Consider the following 20,082-nt stretch of genomic DNA (forward strand, 5'->3'; position numbering starts at 1 on the left):
AATTTTTTCTATATATCACTGTTGAAAAACAAAAACATGTAACAAAAAATTTAAGAAGTTAATGAGAAGAGTGGTGCTTGCAGATTATCTTTCTTAACAGCAGATAACTAAATTCTTACCTAATCCTGCAGTCTGTTGTGATGTCATATAGCCTTAAAACCACTTAGATGTTATTACATACCACGTAAATCAAGTTCAAATTAGGAGAAACCAGAGGTCAATAATTTAAACAAAGAAAACTTAATAAAAGCACCTACTACGTTACCTCTGGACCTGAGGGCATAATGAACGAATCATTCTCTGAGCTGAGATTCAGACCTAAAGAACTCCTTTCTCTTGCTGCAGTTTCACCCTAATTCCAGGGGTAATGAGGACATTTGTTGCTTTCCACCTTTTCCAGACATTTGCTATGGCTTGCATAATGGCCTATTATTAACCTAACATACGATGTATTTGTCTACCAACAGATTAATTCCAAGAATTTAGAAGTGTCCAGCACATAAATATCCAGTCAACTTTAAGCATCAAAATATTCTTTTGCTTTTTTCAACCATTTAAAAATGCACAAATTTAGCTCACAGGCTGTACAATAACAGGCAGCAGTAGTTTGTCAACCTCTGGTTCAGATGATTCCTACTCATATTGAGGAAGAGCATATAAAGATGCTATTTATTTTAAAACAATGTGCTACCCTCAAGCACCAGGATGACACATGCACTTCCCGTAACAGAAGGCATAAAAGCCACTAGCCACCTGGAGGTATGTAACTACAATTAAATAAAATTTAAAAAATCAGTTCCTGCAGCTTTCACCAAAGACAAGTCTAGCCAAGCCGAGAGCCTGCTGTGTGCATCTCTGTGCCACAGCTGGCCTCAACTCACTGAAGGTGGTGGGGCAGCAGATGGACGAGGTGGAGGACTGTGCGCAGGGCCTAGTGAAAACTGGACAGCAGCAGGAACAGGACAAAAAAGCTGAAGGGGATGTGGCAGCTTTCAATCAACACATGCACCTTGTTGAGGAGTTGGACAGGGCTCATGAACCACTTGCCCACAGCCCTGCAAAAGCTAGAGGAAAGCAGAAAAGGCTGCTGATGGGAGAGAGAGAAACAAAGGTAATAGAAAACTGGGCCATGAAAAATGAGAGAAGTTGGAGATCCAGGAGCTGCAGCTCAAGGAGGCCAAGCACATTGCAGAAGAGGCTGACTGCAAATAATGAAGAGGTAGCTCATAAATTGGTCATCCTAGAGGGCGAGCTGGAGAGGGCAGAGGAGCATGCTGAGGTGTCAGCACTAAAATGGTTACCTGGAGGAAGAACTCAAGAATGTCACTAACAACCCTCAAGTCGCTGGAGGCTGCCTCTGAAAATATTCTGAAAAGGAAAATAAGTATGAAGAAATTAAACTTCTGTCTGGCAAACTCAGAGGCTGAGACCTGTGCTCAACTTGCAAAGAACAGTTGCCAAACTGGAAAAGACAATCGATGACTTAGAAGAAAAACATGCCAAGAACAAAGACAACGTGTGCTCACATCAGACACTGAATTAGTCACTAAATGAACTCAATGGTATATAACAAAAACCAGAAGAATCTTGCTCCAACAGAAGCTCCAGACCTCCATGTCCTTCTCTTCTAAGAAGTTTCTTTTGTTACTGCATCTGTGCAAATTATGAATACCTAACCAAATATTTAGTATTAGAGCAGCTTTGAGCACCAGTTTCATCTAATTTCCTCCCTTATTTTCTCAAATGACATATTTTTTCAGCTCTATTTTTTAAAGATTTATTTTTAGAGAGGGAAAGGGAAGGAGGGAGGTAAACAGTGTGGTTGCCTCTGGCACACCCCCTACTAGGGACCTGCCCCACAACCCAGGCATGTGCCCCGACTGGGAATCAAACCAGTGACCCTTTGGTTTGCAGGTGGCAACCACACCAGCCAAGGCTCAGCACTCTTTTTATTCTTAAATTTCACTTATATCTAACCTAGGCAGGCTGTTTCTTACTTAACATTACTAAGACTGAAGGCATTTGGTTCCTGGGAGCTTAGACAAACCCACACTTTCAAAGCAAACTTTTAACACGTAGTCACCAGTCAATTTAAAAAGTTGAGGGACATGCTGGTGTGGCTCAGTGGATTGAGCACTGGACAGCAAATCAAAGGCTCTCTAGTCAATTCCCAGCCTGGGCACATGCCTGGGCTGCAGGCCAACCCCACCATCACCACTAGGGGGCGCTCAAGAGGCAATCACACATTGATTTCTCTCCCCCTTTCTCCCTCCCTTGCCCTCTCTAAATCTTTAAAAAAATAGATTATCCTTTAAAAAAAAAAAACCTTTTTTTAAACTAAAAGGTTTAAGAACAGAATTTGTGGGCCACTGCTGCACATACTACAGGCAGCAAGACCATCATAAGATGGGTGATTTTCCATCCAGAGCAGAAAAAGGGAGGTTAGGCTATTGTGGGAAGCCATAAACCACAGATACACTAACCTAAGCATTCCCTTTTCTGCACTCTACCATGTAGAACATTCTCTGAACAAGTCAGCATGAAAATGCTTTAGAAAGTTAGTCTTATGAGACCATCCACTCAGCAGGAATGAGCATAATAGAATTCAGTACTGCTTAGGAAACCACTAAAAACTACTATCAGTAATTGAGCAAGAGCATTTTTCTATGAATTATAAGGGGCCTGCCTCTCTGGCAGCAGCAATAAAGTGACTGGCCTACCTTCATCTCCTCTGTACTTTAGGGAATGGTAAATCGAAGAGTTATTTTTCTAGGACTTTCAATGCCTTTGTCAGGACCAAGTTAATAAAAGAGCAGGAAATTCTTGATTCAACTGGATACGGAGTATTCTAGACAGGGCCGCACATTTGGCATTATATTGTGCGCATTTCAGTTGACATATTCCACATTCCCCAGCAATGTGGGAGGCAACTCAAGTTTAGTTGACTAAAAATCACCCTGCTTCTAGCTTACCTGCCCCTCACCCCTATTTTGTTGGGCCTCACACTACTCAGGAGATAGTGTAAACTGGAATGGAATAAAACCCACACCTTTCATTTAAATTGCAATGGTATCATATGTAATAGTATCACTTTATACATATTATAATCAAATAAATGTTTACATAAACTTAAAAAATATATGTATCAGTCCTGGCTGGTGTGGCTCAGTGGATCGAGTGCCTGGCCTGCAAACCAAAGGATCGCTGGTCTGATTCCCAGTCTAGGGCACATGCTTGGGCTGTGGGCCGGGTCCCCAGTGGGGAGGGTGTGCAAGAAGCAACCACACATTGATGTTTAATCTTTCGGGGGGGGGGAGGGGGGAAGTTCCTTACTCACACTAGTCATACTGAGGTATTAGTAGCCAGAGAACATTTGTATCATTGAACACTCACAAATCAGAATACAACAGAAGTTTAAGTGGCCTCACATTTATTAATGAACCAACCTACAACCCAAGGAAAAATGTCAAGAAAAAAATAATCCAGCTTCCAATAAAATGCCAAACTGTCCCCACAGCGGTGGTCTTTTCTGTGACTTCAAGAGGCAGACAACACGAATAGAGAGCGTAAATATGAGACATCTCTGATGTGCCCTTCCTTATAGACCCAGTTTGGTTCTTCTCCAATGTCTCCTCTTGGAGTTGTACCTACACAGAAGAAAACTGCAAGTTAAAAAGACAGTCTGACTGCAATTTAGTTGCTCTCATTCAGCATTAACTTTGCCCTTTAAGCACCATAAAAGCCTCGAAAGGCAAAGGGTCCCACTTTTTCCTTCCTTCAACAAGTTTGGAGCTCTTTTTGGAGAGTAAAAAATGATTTGCTAGATGTTTAAGAACTAGTCAAATCAAATTTTTACCTCTCAAAATGATTCCACAGTAGGAAAACACTGGTTCTTAGTTGGTGTGGGAGCGGTGGGGAAGCTCTCCCTTCCCAGAGTGTACACTCACTCACCTGTGATTCAGCAGATGTAGGGCAGACCCAGGCAGAGACATGTATATCTTGAATCCCTCTACTTTCTAAACTACATCAAAAGGTCATTTCTACATAATGGGTCACACATACATATAAAAGTTCCTATAATTTTTATAATACATTAACATTCGCAGTCACTTCAACACCAAAAGTGATTTGCAGAGATAAGGCCATCTCAGAATTGTCCATGTCAGTCTGTCATGACTTTACCCTCATGAAGGCAAAATCAAAAATGATCAACACAAGATTTTCTTTCAGCAGGATAATGGCAGTACTTCCACAAAATGAAGCACTGTAATTGCAACCTGCTTTCAATCCATTTTTAAAAGATTTATTTTTAGAGGGAGAGGGAGAAAAACATCTATGTGTGAGATACATCGATTGGTTACCTCTTACACACCCCCTACTGGGGACCTGGCCTGCAACCCAGGAAGGTGCCCTGACTGGGAATCAAACCAGAACCTTTTAGTTCACAGGCTGGCTGGCACTCAGTCCACTGAGCCACACCAACCAGGGCTCAATACATTTTTTATCCTCACCTGAGGATATGTTTATCAGTTTTTAAAGAGCAGAGGAGAGACAAACACTGATCAGTTACCTCCTGTACAGGACCCCACCAGGGATCAAACGATCAAACCCACAACCTCTTTGGTGTATGGGATGATGCTCCAATCAACTGAGCCACCTGGCCAGGGCTGTTTTCAATACATTTTAAAAGTTGGAAGACAGCTTAGACAATAGAAAAATCACTGTATCATGCCAATTCTCTCAGCCAAGAGTGTGTAATGCTAAATACAAAGTCCACAGAGCAAGAGGCTAATATTGATCATTGTAGGCACCCTTCCATTGAAATAGGCACTGCACTTCACTTACATTTCTTTCATTACTTAAAACAACCTATAACATAAAGGCACGCCCCACCATCACTGGATAGAGAAACTCATGTTCATGTTGTTATATTAGAAAAGGGGAAGGGGGAGGGGCTATGGATGTCTGATGCTCCCAACAGAAATCCATCAAACTTGTAGCAGGGCTGAGCTGCCAAACAAAGCACTTCACCAACTGACTCAATGCTTTTTTCCTCAGCATCGTATGATGGTCAGCACCATGTGCTTTAAATTCTAACTGCAGCCCTGACCAGGATGGCTCAGCTGGTTAGGCGTTGTGCCACAAAGTGAAAGCTCACCAGTTCTATTCTTGGTTTGGGCACATGCCTAAGTTGCAGGTTTGGTCCTGCTCGGGCTGTATGACAGGCAACCAAATGATGTTTCTCTCCCTCTTTTTCCCCTCCCTTCCCCTTTCTGTAAGAAATAAATATTTAAATTCTAGCTGCCCCAACAACAAAGAGACATCCCCTACACATTAATATGCATAAATAACAAAGGCTAATATCTAGTACCCAATAAACCAAGGTAGCAAACAACTGGCATATAGTGGGCAGCAATTTTCACGTCGCTGTTTAACACACCAAGGCTGTCACTGGCTGTGAGCCCTTGGAGTTGGCCTAGATGACTTGGATTGGCGGTCCTTTGTAGCAAAGTCTTTCTTCCAAAGCCATCAATTCAACTATTTCTGCAGTGGAGAACAATATTCCAATCTTTAAAAAGATAAACATTTCAAAGATGGATTAGGTAAGCATCATGGTCTTCCCCGCTGGGATGTGTAATGAGATAGCCTTTAATCTTATGCTCTGGCCCACACCAAAGACAACCCAGAACTTTGCTATCTAGAAAACCAGAGGATACACATTTCAAGAATTTCAGAATGGTAGTTCAGGAGAAATTGGATTGCATATAACTTCTAATTGTATACTTAGGCCCCCAAAGCAATCTTAAATTAAAACAACAACAACAACAGGAGGATGGTGTGCTTACCTGATTTTATTACCAGTTTTCATCCGAATCCATTGAGGAATGGGCCGATTCTGCTTTTGTTTCTTGGCCAGGAACCTCTTGATCCTGAAAGTCTTGTGAGAAGACTGGAAAGGATATGCAATCAATTTACACAATAATACCAGAAATTGCTAAAAATATTCAAATGCAAGAATTCCCTCAATCCAACAAACATCTGAATGCTTAATATATACTAAAAACAACCCTCTAAGTTCCAAATCCCATCCACCTTTTGTTCCTTGTAATGGCTCGAGGGAGATACCATAATTCCTATTGTTCAAATAAAAAAATAAATAAGTAAGCCAGGGTCAGGGAGATATGTAACCTAACCCCAAAGTAAAAGTATTACTGTGCAGAGCTCAGATTCAAACCCAGATCCTCTGTGCTCTGAGGTTAGGGCACCTTCCTGTCTTCCCTAGGCCACATGGGGGATGGTGAGAGCTGGGGAACTTGGGCTTTGAAGAACACAGCATTTAGTAAACCAAATAATGTATAACATGCAACTCAAGTCTCAATGACCTTTGTAAAACAGGAGTAACCACATTCCAAGGTCACTGAGAAAGTAATTAAGATTTACACAACGTTCCCTACATTCAGTAGATCTGTTCTAACCTGCTGATCATTTTGATAGTAATTCTAATGCTATCTTTAAAAAACATTTTACTTATTTTTAGAGAGAGGGGAAGGGAGGGAGACAATCACCAACGTGTGGTTGCCTCTCACGCGCCCCCCACTGGGGACCTAGCCTACAACCCAGGCATGTGCCGACCGGAACCGAACCGGTGAACTTTAGGCTCACAGGCTGGTGCTCAATCCACTAAGCCACACCAGTGAGGGCCTAATGCTATTTAAAATGGCATTTTCCAAGGCTGACTTTCCCCATTTCCTTTTGCATCTATTGGCTTTCATGAAAAACTCTGCTCATGTACATCCAACCACAACCATCCCATGCCCGTTTGCAGTGCAATCTGGAGAAATAGCAACAAATGCACGTCTATAGTCTGGCCAACGCGACCCAACACACCCTTGCACGACAGCAGCCATTGTAAAAGACTACACCCCTCTCTCCCAGCATTTGTGAATTAAATTTCCTGTCAACTATTAAAACTATAAAGCACCAAAAATACTGATCCTCTCCATGTCTAGAAACCTACAAAGAAGTTTAACTTCTCAGGGAACCATCGCAGGAAAAACCCACAAGAGTAACTGTAGGCAGTTGGCATTTTACGAAGAATGCCGAAACGGCGTAAGTTCACATCACAGCACTCCTTTTTTTCAGGCGCTTCCATGGGGTGAAGCTCAAGTTTCCGAACAAAAAAAAGTCCCGGAAACTCATAATGGGGTGGGGTCCTGGCCGCCAAGTTAAAAAAACTTTACGAAAATCAGTACCCCACATTCTATTGTTGGTGCCAGGGACTTGTCGCAGGCTGCCCACAGTCAGGCCATGATTTCTGGAGTGCGCCCCCCCCCCCCACCGCCGCCAACGACTTTTCCGTCTGCCTGAAAATTACAGTTCGCTCTCGGAAAAGGGCGAAGGGAAGCGGAGCTCAGACCACCTGGGCAGCGGCCTGGAATATAGTGCACCCCTTTCAGACCTCGTGGCGGCAGCGCGGCCCGCTCCTTCCCAGGTGCTTCGTGGCTCACTAGCTTCCCGCCAGGCCCGCCGACTAGAGCGGTGACCAAACTCGACCTTCCCCGCAAAAACCCTCTAAAAGGGCCCCGCACCCATGCTCAACCCATGGCGCAGGCGAGCTCGCGTGAGACCTCAGACCTCGGGAAGCCACCCTCGGGCCGATGGAAAAGGATGGACTTACCATGGCGAAGAAGAACAAACCTCACGAACCACAATGGCGGAGAAAGAGAAAGGAGGAAGCGGAAAGACGCGTTTACACCCTGCACTACGGGGGGCGGTTTGAGGGCGGGGTTGGGGAAATGACGCAACGCGCTCACCACCTCCTCCCGACAGGCCCCTCCCGTCACGCACTCCCGTGGACTTGTGGGAAATAGGCTTATTCCTGTGAAATGGAATTTGCTTTGTATGTTTTCTGTAAGTGGGTTCCTTGGAGTCTGTCATTGTGCCAGGAGCACCCGCTTCGTGGGTGAGGACAACGGCCATTATAAATGCCAACGCAGAAGCCCTTCGGAAGGCGGATGGAGCGGAGTGGGCGGGTGTAACTCCAAAGGAAGGGGGAGGGACATCAAGTCTGAGCACGACACACGTTTCCGCCTGCGTTTGGGCTGGTGCGCGTGAGAGACAGGCCTGGGAACACCTTTTCTCGATGGCTTGAAATAAAGTTGACCCTAGAACAATATGTTTTTGAACTGTGTGTGCCCACTTATACGTGGGTTTTTTTCAAAGTGTTGAGGAAAAGGGGCCATATACTAACCTGACTATCTCAGGGGAGGCCAGCGTGGCTGCCTGGAACGCAGAGACCTAAAGTAACCGCAAAGGATGGTCTGAAAGAAAAACTTGGGGGGAAGGGGGGAGGGTTGGGTGGAGGGGCTGAAACGGGAGTAGGGGGCAGAAAACTGTACTTGAACAATGATTGAAATAAAAAAAAAAAGACTGTGAGAACAAAAAAAAAAAAAAAAAAGAAAAACTTATTGCCCTGATTGGTGTGGCTCAGTGGGTTGGGTGGTGTCCAGCAAACCAAAAGTTCCCGGGATTGAGTCTTGATCTGGGCACAGGTGTGGGTTGCCGGCCAGATCCCTGGTTGGGGGGCCCCTGGTTGGACGAGCGAGAGGCAGTGGATAGATGTTTTTGTGGCAAATCCACAGGCGCCACACCAAGTGCAGACCACAACTCCTCTCATGGTTACTATTGTGCTAATTTTTGACTTAACTATTTTATACCCACCTTTGTAAAAGTGTCTATCATTTTACTTTTTGTCCTAATCCCAAAGGTTCCCACCCCAACGCCCCTCCTCCTTGCTTTCTCCAGCCTCCCTAATCCATCACCAATGGATTTCATGTAAACTACTTATGTCTTCTCTTTTGATTGTAACATATGAAGTATGGTGCAAAACTACCATTTTCCAGAGCATTTTCTCAATCTGTCGAGATTTTCTTTCCTGGCAATTGTTGTCAGTTTGGCTCTAATAAACTCACAAAAATTCTCTACAGGTTTGGGTGTTTCTTACATTGACAGAACAACATACAGTCAGTGTTTTGTGTCCCCGGATTTCACATCCATGCGTTCAACCTAAACAGTATTTTCTTTTTTTTTTTCCACTAGACAATCAATTAAGCAAACTTTTATTGAAGCTTAAAGTGTGGTACATAAATACATTTCAACTGATTTAAGTCCAACACCACCAAAGAGAAATTAAGGCAACAAAAATTTCCCTCCTCTATACATACTAAAATCAATTTAAATTACTATTTAATCTACAGTTTTCATTCTTCTAGGTTTTGTTTCATACAAATTTGCTTAGTTTTTCAACATTAGATAGAAATCTTAAATCTATTAGAAAAAAATTAGACCTCAAGCCAACACGTCATCAAATCTACTGGGACACTGTTCAAGAACAAAATCCACTTTGAGCATTGGTCCTCAAAACAGCACCAAAACATCAGGTACTGTGTGCTAGTTAAGAATCAAACTGATCCATTGATTGAAAGCTTCTTCAATGAAACTTTGCATCAAGAACGTGCATAAAATAAAAGTCAGAAGTGTTCCAACCACTTGATTTCAAACCAAGTAGATTTTATGTTTAGAAACACTAAAAAAAATGTGTTTCATTTATAAGTACGGAAGGAACAAAAACATCACTGCATCACGCCACAAAGAAAAAAAAATTTGAGGACAAGAATACAAAATTTAGTCAACTTTGCTGTTTTCTAGGCCGCTTAAATCTCAAAGTATTTGGAAATGTAGCCAAAAATGCCAACTCTTGAAAGCCTGTATTTCTAGTCATTTCCCATTGACCACTTTGGAAATTCTTGTATCTCATGGATAATTCTGCTTCACTGTGTATGTCTGAATAACCTGAAGAGTTCTCATTCTGGTCATTCACTCGATCCTCTGGAAACATGGTGAAAGAACCACCACCAGGAAGAGGAGCACATGGAGAGTCAGAACATTATCACATGTATTACAAAGTCGCAGAACTTCAAGTCACAAGACGGCAAAGACACTGATGCTGCTTTGAACTAAAGTTTATGGTACATTATTAATGGAAATTGGTGGAAATGGCTGCTAAACTAAAAATTAAGGTGAGTGATCTGATTTGACTTACTGAATCCAGTACAACCTTTATCTGAAATCTCCTTGCTAATCAAAGTAGTAATAACATTTTTTATATTACTACTTACCAAGTTAGTAAAGACATGGTACGCATGAGAAGCTAATCTTATTTGCTGGAGAACACAGAATGGCATACAGTTCCCATACAAGTTCTGCCAGTATTTCCTAATGTTAATTTATGTGTCTTCCTTGCTAATCAACACTGTAAGTTTATTTCTGTCACGATCTTCCAGAAGAGCCAATGCCAATAAAAAAGCCAAACTCCCTTGACCTTAAAAACAATTAATCCTAGGGTCCATCCTCCTTGTCCTTCCCTCTGGGGTATAAGATTGGTATAACCCATAGTGTAACAGTTTATTGCTTTATTGGGGCAGGGTTGGAAGGGGAGACACCACGGTGAGGAATGAAATCAAAGGAATACAAGCACTGGAAGCAATGTTAAAATAGTCATACATAAAATGGATAATGGCAATCATTTTCTTAGAGGACTGTACTCATGGAAGAAAAAACTTTACTTGCTGTTGCAAAAAACATCTGTATAAAGTAGAAATTGGTTTCAATAACATTAGTAGAAAATATGTTCTAGAAATTGGAGGTAACTGGATGTAATTATTCTGGCAGCAATTTTAGAACAGTCCTGGATGGTTTGGCTGAGGCCAACACCTAAGGAGGATGAAAGCCTTGTCTGTGGGGAATTTTGGATGATACCTGGAGAAATATTACACTGTGCATAAACCGAATTGAATTTTTGTCACAAGTGTTGTAAAGTTTCACATAGTAAAAGTTTTTTTCTACATGCACTTCAATTTCACAGCAAGAGTGGCATAGGATACCTAAACACAGAAGAGAGCATTCATGCAAGATATCCAACTCCTTGATATAATAATGCATACAATTCAAAATGATTACACTATCATTACGTCTAGGGCCTTCTGCAACTACTAGGTGGTGGTTATGGAAAGCACAGCCCCCGGTATCAATATCTAAAGAGCAGCCACCACCTTCTTCTATGTGTGTTCTCTTTTTGCGTTTTTTCTTCATTTTTCTTAATCAACTCTGCTGTTGTTGCTGCTTCTTAGCAAAACTGGTAAAAACAAAGTTGTAATCATTGAACATAGCACTCTGGCAATCAAGACGTTTAAAACCTTCAATCTTCTGGGGTGAAGAAAGCACTGTGCAACATTTAGAACTCTGGTTTACAAACAAGGTGGTCACAAACTTTCCTGGCTTGAAGACTTCCACAACTTTCCTGATCAGGTCATCATAGGAGGTCTGACTTAAGTTTGTTTCAAAGCTAACATAAGAAAATTCTGGTTCTGGAGTGATGTGAATAGTCCAATAAGTTCCAACCGATTTCATGCCATTCATTGAATACCCACAAGGATTGAACATTGTGGCATCAATGACAGAACCTGGTATCAGGTCACGAATTCCACTCTCACGAGTGACATCCTTTGCAGTAACACCATCTTTCATGTAGAACTGGTCCATAACTGCTGGGTCAAGCTCACTCATCAGAATTTCCAGGGTTTGATCTGGCTGACTGATTACCCTACTCTCTGGGAAATCCAAAGTATACAAGTACTAACAGTCAGAATTCATACGTCCCATACAATATGCTGCGCCATTTGGGAAAATTGCATTAAGAAACTCTATTTCTTCCTGGAAATTCCTGTGTGGGTACCCTTGGTGAGAAGGCTTCATGAAATTCTTACGAGAATAAAAGAAGCTTTGAATTGAGTCAAACCCACTGTAATCCCTAGCAAGTTTCAACAGGGGAACCAGTGCTTTCAGCAAGAGGGTGGTACCACATGTCTTCAAAATGAAACGTCTCTTGGAGACAAACATGCTACTCTCACTGAGTACATAAGCTTCCTGCTTGTCAGTTTTTGTCACACTTATGATTGAACATTGCACATCCTTCAAAAGTATGTCCCACTCGGATCTTGGGATGGTGCGAAGATCCCCAGATCCTTGATTTGCGTCAGGTTGCTGCCTGGAGAACCAAACCTCCAGTAGCTTCTCCGTCCCTTTGAAAAAATGTGCAGCTTCCATCACTGTGAGACTAGCGAACAACCAACAACCACAGAAAATCAACTAAATTAAATCTCTTCTCCCGCCGCTGCTGTGGATTGTTTCAGCTGTTACTAAAGTTCAGGTTCCTTTTTTTTTTTTGCTATAATTTTATATTAACTTTTTTTAAAAAAAGGATTAATAAAATTTCCCCGGCTTTTTTGTGAGCTAAAGTTGAACGTGAGTCTGTTGGATATAGAGGCAGATACAGTTCAGTCTCTTGCAGTCCGCGGTTTCCCCGTTAGAGAGAGCAGAGCGAGCGCTAGCTAATGTCGCCAGCCATACTGTGGAAGCCTAAACAGCATTTTCAATCCACAGTTTGCAGTCCTGGGATGCAGATGTGGAGGGCCAACCGTATGCATTGTTCTACAACTGTATGCATTGTTTTATGCCATTTTATATAAAACAGACTTGAGCATCTGTGATTTTGGTATGGGGGCAGGGGTCCTGGAACCAATCGCCTGGTGGATAGCAAAGGAAGACTGAGCTTTTAAGGAGTCAAAAGTTATGTGGGTTTTTGACTCAGGGGCTGGACCAGATGAGACTAGACTGTAAGACTAGAGACTGCCATAGAGCTGTCTAGGCAAGAGGTTGCTGATCAAGGTTTTAAGCTGAGAAAATTCTGGAAAGAATCATTTCCTTGGCTGCCCGGAAGCCCAGATTGACTTTGTAATCCACCTTTGGCAAAATCTATAGGAATTAATGGCAATGTTTTGGATGTTAATGTTTCCATTTTCATCTTTTTCTTCCCAATTAAAAACAGAACTCTTTAGCCCTGACTGGTGTGGCTCAGTGGGTTGGGCACCAGGCTGCAAAGAGAAAGGTTGCAGGTCTGATTCCCAGTCAGGGCACATGCCTTGGTTGCAGGCCAGGTCCCTGGTTGGGGGCGTGTGAGAGGCAATGGACCAATGTTTGCCTTCCTCTCTTTCTTCCTCCCTTCCCCTTTTTCTAAAAATAAAAAATACAGTGTTAAAACAGAACTCTTTATGTATCTTTGCAGTCATCTCGAGCATTTTTGCAATAATAGATTAACGTGAGGGTTTTTAGCCGGGGTTCCACAAGGGTCCAGAAGAATTCACAGGGTACATGAACTTGGATGATTCACTTAATTTTCATTAAACTCTGAAATGTAGTGCTTTCTTTATTTACAAATGTAGGCAACAAATTGCAGTGGCATTAGCAGTACCTATGTCTTGGTCACCAATAGAAATCTAAGATCATTTCATATCATATTGAATTTGATGCTGTGTGGGTAGAAAAATAATTTTCCTCCCATCTTTCTAAATTCTCCTGGCTGGACTAATCAAATTAACATGGGATATTAATAGGAGGCAAATGACCAAATGTATTGCATCAGTATCTACAGGGGTTCCATAAGAATACAAGATCCAATGACTTATTGGGCAATTGAGGCTTATATGTCATTTCCAGACTAAGGAGAGGGAGACAGGTCTGGGACTTCAAAGGGAAAGTAGGCAACTCACAGGTAGATGAGAAAGAGCAGACATTTGGTAAATAAAATTTTGCCTGGTCACCCAGAAACAATGGGGAATCTAACAGACTTTGCAGGTTCCTCCCTGTCTGCCACACTTAGATATTATTATGCTAAGGTGACAGCCTCCTTCTGTTAGGCAGGTTTTTATACCTGAATTCCTTTAGTCAAGTAAAGGGAAAGGTAAAAAAAAAATTATTCTTGAGTTTGTTGCACTTGCACTGTTTTCAGCTTGAAATAATCTGCATGCCTACAGTGCAGATGTCTTGAAATATCACATATATACTCATCATTTGTTTGAAGTTACAGTAGTTATTAAAATCATAAGTAGAACTGTTAAGAAGCCCATGTGTTGCCATAGCACTCAATTCTTCCAGAAAATATTTTGATAGCTATGTTGTAGTGTAATTGGTTTTCTTCATAATCCTATGTACTTTGTTTTTTAATCCTCACTGAGGGTATGTTTTTTGGTTTTAGAGAGAGAGAGTAAGGGAGGGGAGCAGGAAAGGGAGAGAGAGAGAGAGAGAGAGAGAGAGAGAGAGAGATCAATGTGAGAGAGAAACATATTGGTTACCTCCTATATGTGCCCTAACTGGGAATCAAACCCACAACCTTTTGGTGTTCAGGACGACACTCCAAACAATTGAAACACCCATCCAGGGCCTATGTACTTTGTTTTTAAAACATTCTGAAAATAGTTCTATAAACTTCATCAGACTGCCATAAGTTTCCATGGCACAAAAATGGTTACAAATCCAGACTAAAATATAGTGACAGATGGTAGAACAAACAAACTAGGTAGGAAGCTTTGGAAATATTCTGGGGAAGAAAGGATGATGGCCCTAAGTGAGATAATCCCAATGATATTGAATAAGAAGAAATAAAATCAAAGAATGACTGTGAAATAAAATTAGTAGGATATGGTCTCACATTTCTGTCTTGGGCAACCGAATGCTAGTGTCTTAGGTTTAGAGAGGAAATACAGAAGCCATAAGAAGCTTGAGCCCAATTTCATAATTACTGTTGTTTAACAGAAGTTTCATTACATTAATCCCATCCAGATAATTTTACATTTAATTGAAGTGAGAGACCTCAGGCTTTGTAACCTGAATTCTATCTATCATTGATCTATCTTTCTATCATCTACTCATTCATTTATTTGCTTATGAACCAGTCTTTTCTTTTTGGTGGCTAAAGGAACAGCAAATAAACCCTTAGTTGATGAAATTGCCATCATCGTCTTCATCATAGAACTCTAAGATCATTTCATATCAAATTGAAGTTGACACTGTGGGGGTAGAAAAATAATTTTAGGGTCTTTACTGAGGTGATTAAGGTTAAGTTAAGATACTATGCAACATACTAGCTATGTGACTTTAGATACATAAATTAGCCCATCTGTGCCTCAGTCCTCTCTTCTGTAAAATTGGGATAAATAATATTTCTTAACTCATAGTCTTGTGGCAAGGATAGAGTCACTGGCAAAATATAATAAGCACGTCGTTAACTATGAGTTAATATATACCCAACACATAATAGCCACCAAGCTCAGTAAACAAGCAGCCCTGATTACTTTCACTCCCTTGTATTGCAACCAGGCTGATAGTGCTAGGAACCATAAAAAACGTACAAACAATTACAAGAATGGGGAATTTTGGCCAAGATGGAGGTGTGGGTAGATATGATTTGCTTCCTTACACAAGCAAAAGAAGGACAATAACAAATTTAAAGACAAAAAACAACTGTAACTGACAGAAAACTGTATGGAAGTCTGATAACCAAGGAGTCAAAGAAGAAACACTCATCCAGACTGGTAGGAGGGGCAGAGATGGGCAGCCAGGGTGGAGGGGACTCGCAGCAAGGGAGTCGACTGTGGGCAGGTGAGGCAGCCACTGGTAGACTAGGCAGTCCCACATTCACATGCAGAAAACTGGGAGGAACAACTGGGAAACAAGACAGGCCGCACAACCCACGGTTCCAGCACTGGGAAACTAAAGGCTGAAAACCTCTGGTGGTAAAAACATGTGGGTGTTGTGCCAGCAGGAGAAACTCCCGGTCTCACAGGAGAATTCATTGGAGAGACCAACAGGGCCCTAGAACTTTCACAAACCCGTCCACCCAGGAATCAGCACAGAGGGCCCAATTTGCTTGTGGGCAGCAGGGAAAGTGACTGAAAGCCTGCTGAGAGCTGAGCAAGTGGCATTGTTCCCTCTTGGACCCCTCCCCCCAGACAGAGCCATAACGCAGCAAGGTGGGTTGCCCTGCCTTGGGGAATACATAAGGCTCTGCCCCTTACTATATAACAGGTGCACCAAGACAAAGAAATATTGCTCAAATGAAAGAACAGATCAAAGCTCCAGAAAAAGAAGTAAGCAACAAGGAGATAGCCTATCTATAACCTATCAGATGTGGAGTTCAAAACATTGGTAATCAGGATGATAACAGAAGTGACTGAATATGACCCTGGCTGGTGTAGCTTAGTGGACTGAGCATGGGCCTGTGAACCAAAGGGTCACTGGTTCAATTCCTACTCAGGGCACATGGCTGGGTTGCAAGCCAGCTCCCCAGTATGGGGCATGCAAGAGGCAACCACACATTGATGTTTCTCTTTCTTTCTCCCTTCCCCTCTCTCTAAAAAAATAAATAAATAATTTTTTTTAAAAAAGAAATGATCGACTACAGATGCAAAATAGAAGAAGCAAAGGCTATGCAAAGTGAAATAAAGAAAAACATACAGAGAACCAACAGTGAAGGAAAGGAAACCAGGACTCAAATCGACAATTTGGAACAGAAATAAGAAACAAACATTCAACCAGAAAAGAATGAAGAAACAAGAATTAAAAAAAAAAAAATAAGGAGAAGCTGAGAAACCTCCAGGACAACTTTAAACATTCCAACATCTGAATTGTAGGGGTGCCAGAAGGAGAAGAGGAAGAGCAAGAAATTGAAAACTAATTTGAAAAAATAATGAAGGAGAACTTCCTGGAAAAGAAATAGACTTCTAGAAAGTCCAGGAAGCTCAGTGAGTTCCAAGGAAATTGGACCCAAGGAAGTACATACCAAGGCACATCATAATTAAGTTACCCAAGATTAAAGATAAGGAGAGAATCTTAAAAGCAGGAAGAGAAAAGGAGACAGTTAACTACAAAGGAGTTCCCAGAAGACTATCAGCTGATTTCTCAAAAGAAATCCTGCAGGCAAGAAGGGGCTGGAAAGAAATATTTGAAGTCATGAAAGGCAAGGACCTCCATCCAAAGCTATCATTTAGAATGGAAGGACAGACAAAGTGCTTCCCAGATAAGGTCAAGTTAAAGGAGTTCATCATCACCAAGCCCTTATTATATAAAATGTTAAAAGTATAAGGGGATGCAGCCAGGGGGCCCCCAAAAGAAGGATTAGTAATGGGGTCCAGAACTCAGGGTGTCCAGGAAATATTAAAAATATGGGATGTCCTCACCCCCACAAGTCTGAGCTGGGGGATGGGACACATGGAGCAGGGCCATTGAGAGCTGTTTTGCATAGCAACAGTTTTGTAGATAACCTCTAGAACAGTCATTTAACATATCTATAACCTTTAACTGGTTTCATAGATATGTTAAATACCTGTGGCTATACTTTGAGCCTGGGAGATGGGAGTGACTTCTACCCAGGATATAACTGGGAGGCAGGTCCCCCTGGTTACAGCGCCTGTGTAAGAGCTTGGAGATGATCGGCCCCACATCACAGGGCCATGCCTGCCCAGACTTACTAAGGGGGCCCAGAAAAGCTGAAAAACTATGGGAATACTGGCAAGTGTAGCCAATTGTGGGAGGAGTCAGAAATGGGACTGCAGAGGAAGATTGGTGCTGGGGTGTAGACCCAGGCACTTAAACCCAGGCGTGGCAGCCATGACAAGAATCACCATGTGGCTCTGGCAGAGAAGAACCACGTGGTTTTAGCAGGGGAGAACCATGCAGCTTTGGGTCTCCCTTTGACACGCAGTTTAGGAAGCCAGAAAGCAAGATGTAGCAGCAATGCAGAGCTCTCTCTTAGAAGTTCAGAAGAATACAGGATGCATTGGGAAGGAAAGGGGTGGAAGGACTCTTGCTGGTGGGCCATGAGGAGGTGTCATGTGGCTTTGGATTAAGAACTGGAGATCCTGGTGACACAGCTGATGATGCCAGGAACCGAGGGAGGCCTACCAGCCGAGCACAGAGTACTGGGAAGAGCTGGGAGCTACCTGAGCCACAGACTTCTATTTCTTTTCCTGAGATACGGTACCCCAGGCTGGGCAAACGGGGGAAGGAAGGACTGTGTGTGTTTGTGGGTGTTTTAAGGGACTTTGGGATTTTAATGAAGACATTAAGTCATTAGTCTTAAATCTGTATAACTTTTGAATAAATAATTCCTTTCTTTTTTGCTAATCTCTGACATGGAGAGCTATAATTTCCTGGTGGCGGGCAAGGCAAACCTAGTATAGGGGGACCCCAGGGGAAGGGGGGTGTCCATTCAGTAACATTGTGAGACCCCTTCTCTGGTGGTCAATCAGGGAAAAATCATGGGAGACCACATGTGCAGTAACTCTAAAGCAATACAACTACTTATACATGTGCAATAAAAGCCCACCAAAACTAACCAGGAATGATCTGCCCTATAAGAACAGAGTTCCTCTAGCCCATGAGGTTAATCTTTGCTTGGAGTTGGCCTGCTCCCATGTTCTCTGCTATAAACTCTGGGTCTTCAGTTCAATTCTTTGTCCCAATCACCAAGAACCTGGTTACCTGTGCCCACCTGTGACAAAGGGACTTATCTAAGAAATAGAAGATGATAAAAAATATGAACAGTAAAATGAAACAAAATCACAGCTATCAGCAACTGAATCTAAAAAAACCAAACTAAGCAAACAACTAGAACAGGCAGAGAATCACAGAAATGGAGATCACATGGAGGGTTATCAGCAGGGAGGTGAGGGAGAATGGGGGGGAAGGTACAAGGAATAAGAAGCATAAATGGTAGGCACAAAATTGACAGGGGGAGGTTACGAATAGCATAGAAAATGGAGAACCCAAAGATCTTATATGTGGGACCCATGAACATGAACTAAGGAGAGGGAATGCTGGTTGGAGGGGGATAAAGGGGAGAAAAATGGGATAACTAATAGCATAAGCAATAAAATATACTTAAAAAACTATTACAAGAATGTTGAATGGGTGGTGATTGACAATTAAGGGGAGGAGGTAGCATTTGAGTTCAGCCTTACATGGTGAGTGGTGGTGTTAGGGGTTGAATTGTGTTTGCCCAAAATCCATATGTTGAAGCTCTAATTCCCAGGACCTGGGAATGTGACCTTACTTGGAAATAGAGCCTTTACTGAGATGATTAAGATGAGGCTTGTTAGTGTGGGCCTTCCTCCAATCTGAATGGACTCCTTATCAGAAGACATTAGGACACACAAGGAGATAACAGGGATGCATGCATATGCAGAAAGGTCGAGTGAGGACACAGTGAAAAGGTGGCTGGCCATCTGCAAGTGAAAGACACCAGTCTCAGGAGAAACCAGATCTGCTGACCCCTTGATCTCAGATTTCTAGCTTCCAGAATGGTGAGAAATTTATGTTGTGTAAACTCCCCAGTCTAGTATCTTGTATGGCAGCTCTAGCAGACTAGTACAGGTGGGATCAGTACATGGGGAGATAAGGGGGAGGGTATTCCTGGTAGAAGGAATAGCATGCCCCCAATCTCAAGGGTTAATGTGCAGTACATTCTGATTGGCTGGAGCCAAGGGAGGTCAGTTTCAGCCACGGGAATTCAAAAGAGCTGGGTATCACAGAGGTCAGAAAAGACAAAAGCTATGAAGAAGCTCCAGGATTTGAAATAAGGTGTTTCTTGGTACCTGTGAAAATTGGGCAGTATAGAAGGGAGGTGGGGAAAGTGGCAAGAAGAAGAGTGGGTGGTGAGGTTGGGCAGGGCTTGAAGGGGGATATTTGTATGTTTGGGTGTGAAGAAGAGACAAAAGGAGGGCAGTGAGAGAGAATGGTGAGCTCAAGACTTGGTCATTGCTGGTAGATCATGGAGAAGAAGATAGGAAGGAGAGACAATAAAGATGTAAGAAAGCCTAGGAATAATGTATAACGTGTGGGTCTTGGAGGACATGGGGAAGGCTGAAGAGCATCAGGAGAGGAGTTTGCCTTGAAAAGGGGAATAGTTGTTTCCCACACCGGGAGGGAAAGGAAAAGGCTGAAGAGAAATTTTTTGTGTGAATTTAATTTTGTTTTTTTTTTAAAGGTTTTATTTATTGTTAGAGAGAGGAGAAGGGAGGGAGAAAGAAAGGGAGAGAAACATCAATGTGTGGTTGCCTCTCATGTGGCCCCTACTGGGGACCTTGCTCACAACCCAGGCATGTGCTGTGACTGGGAATTGAACCAGTG

The 20,082-nt window shown here is 42.4% G+C and overlaps 2 protein-coding genes, 1 non-coding gene and 1 pseudogene across 3 annotated transcripts; 1 reads left to right on the forward strand and 3 right to left on the reverse strand.

Moving 5' to 3' along the window:
- Positions 1–705: 705 nt before the first annotated feature.
- On the forward strand, positions 706–1,767 carry LOC114505520 (annotated as a pseudogene).
- Positions 1,768–3,561: 1,794 nt separating this feature from the next.
- Positions 3,562–7,831, reverse strand: RPL39 (ribosomal protein L39). The gene is made up of 3 exons (XM_028522714.2): positions 7,679–7,831; positions 5,847–5,950; positions 3,562–3,647 (listed from the first exon to the last, which is right to left on the reverse strand). The coding sequence occupies exons 1-3, from the start codon at positions 7,679–7,681 to the stop codon at positions 3,599–3,601; spliced, it is 156 nt and encodes a 51-aa protein (XP_028378515.1). The 5' UTR covers positions 7,682–7,831; the 3' UTR covers positions 3,562–3,598.
- Positions 4,152–4,284, reverse strand: LOC114505848. The gene has a single exon (XR_003685310.1). It is a non-coding gene; the product is annotated as a small nucleolar RNA SNORA69 (small nucleolar RNA).
- Positions 7,832–9,103: 1,272 nt separating the features above from the next.
- LOC114505150 (S-adenosylmethionine decarboxylase proenzyme-like) lies at positions 9,104–12,434 on the reverse strand. Its single transcript, XM_036017087.1, is given in 1 exon segment — positions 9,104–12,434. A coding segment is annotated over 1 exon segment (1,005 nt). The 5' UTR covers positions 12,166–12,434; the 3' UTR covers positions 9,104–11,160.
- Between the last annotated feature and the right edge of the window lie 7,648 nt (positions 12,435–20,082).

This window comes from Phyllostomus discolor, chromosome X (assembly GCF_004126475.2).
Source record: "Phyllostomus discolor isolate MPI-MPIP mPhyDis1 chromosome X, mPhyDis1.pri.v3, whole genome shotgun sequence".
NCBI lineage: Eukaryota > Metazoa > Chordata > Mammalia > Chiroptera > Phyllostomidae > Phyllostomus > Phyllostomus discolor.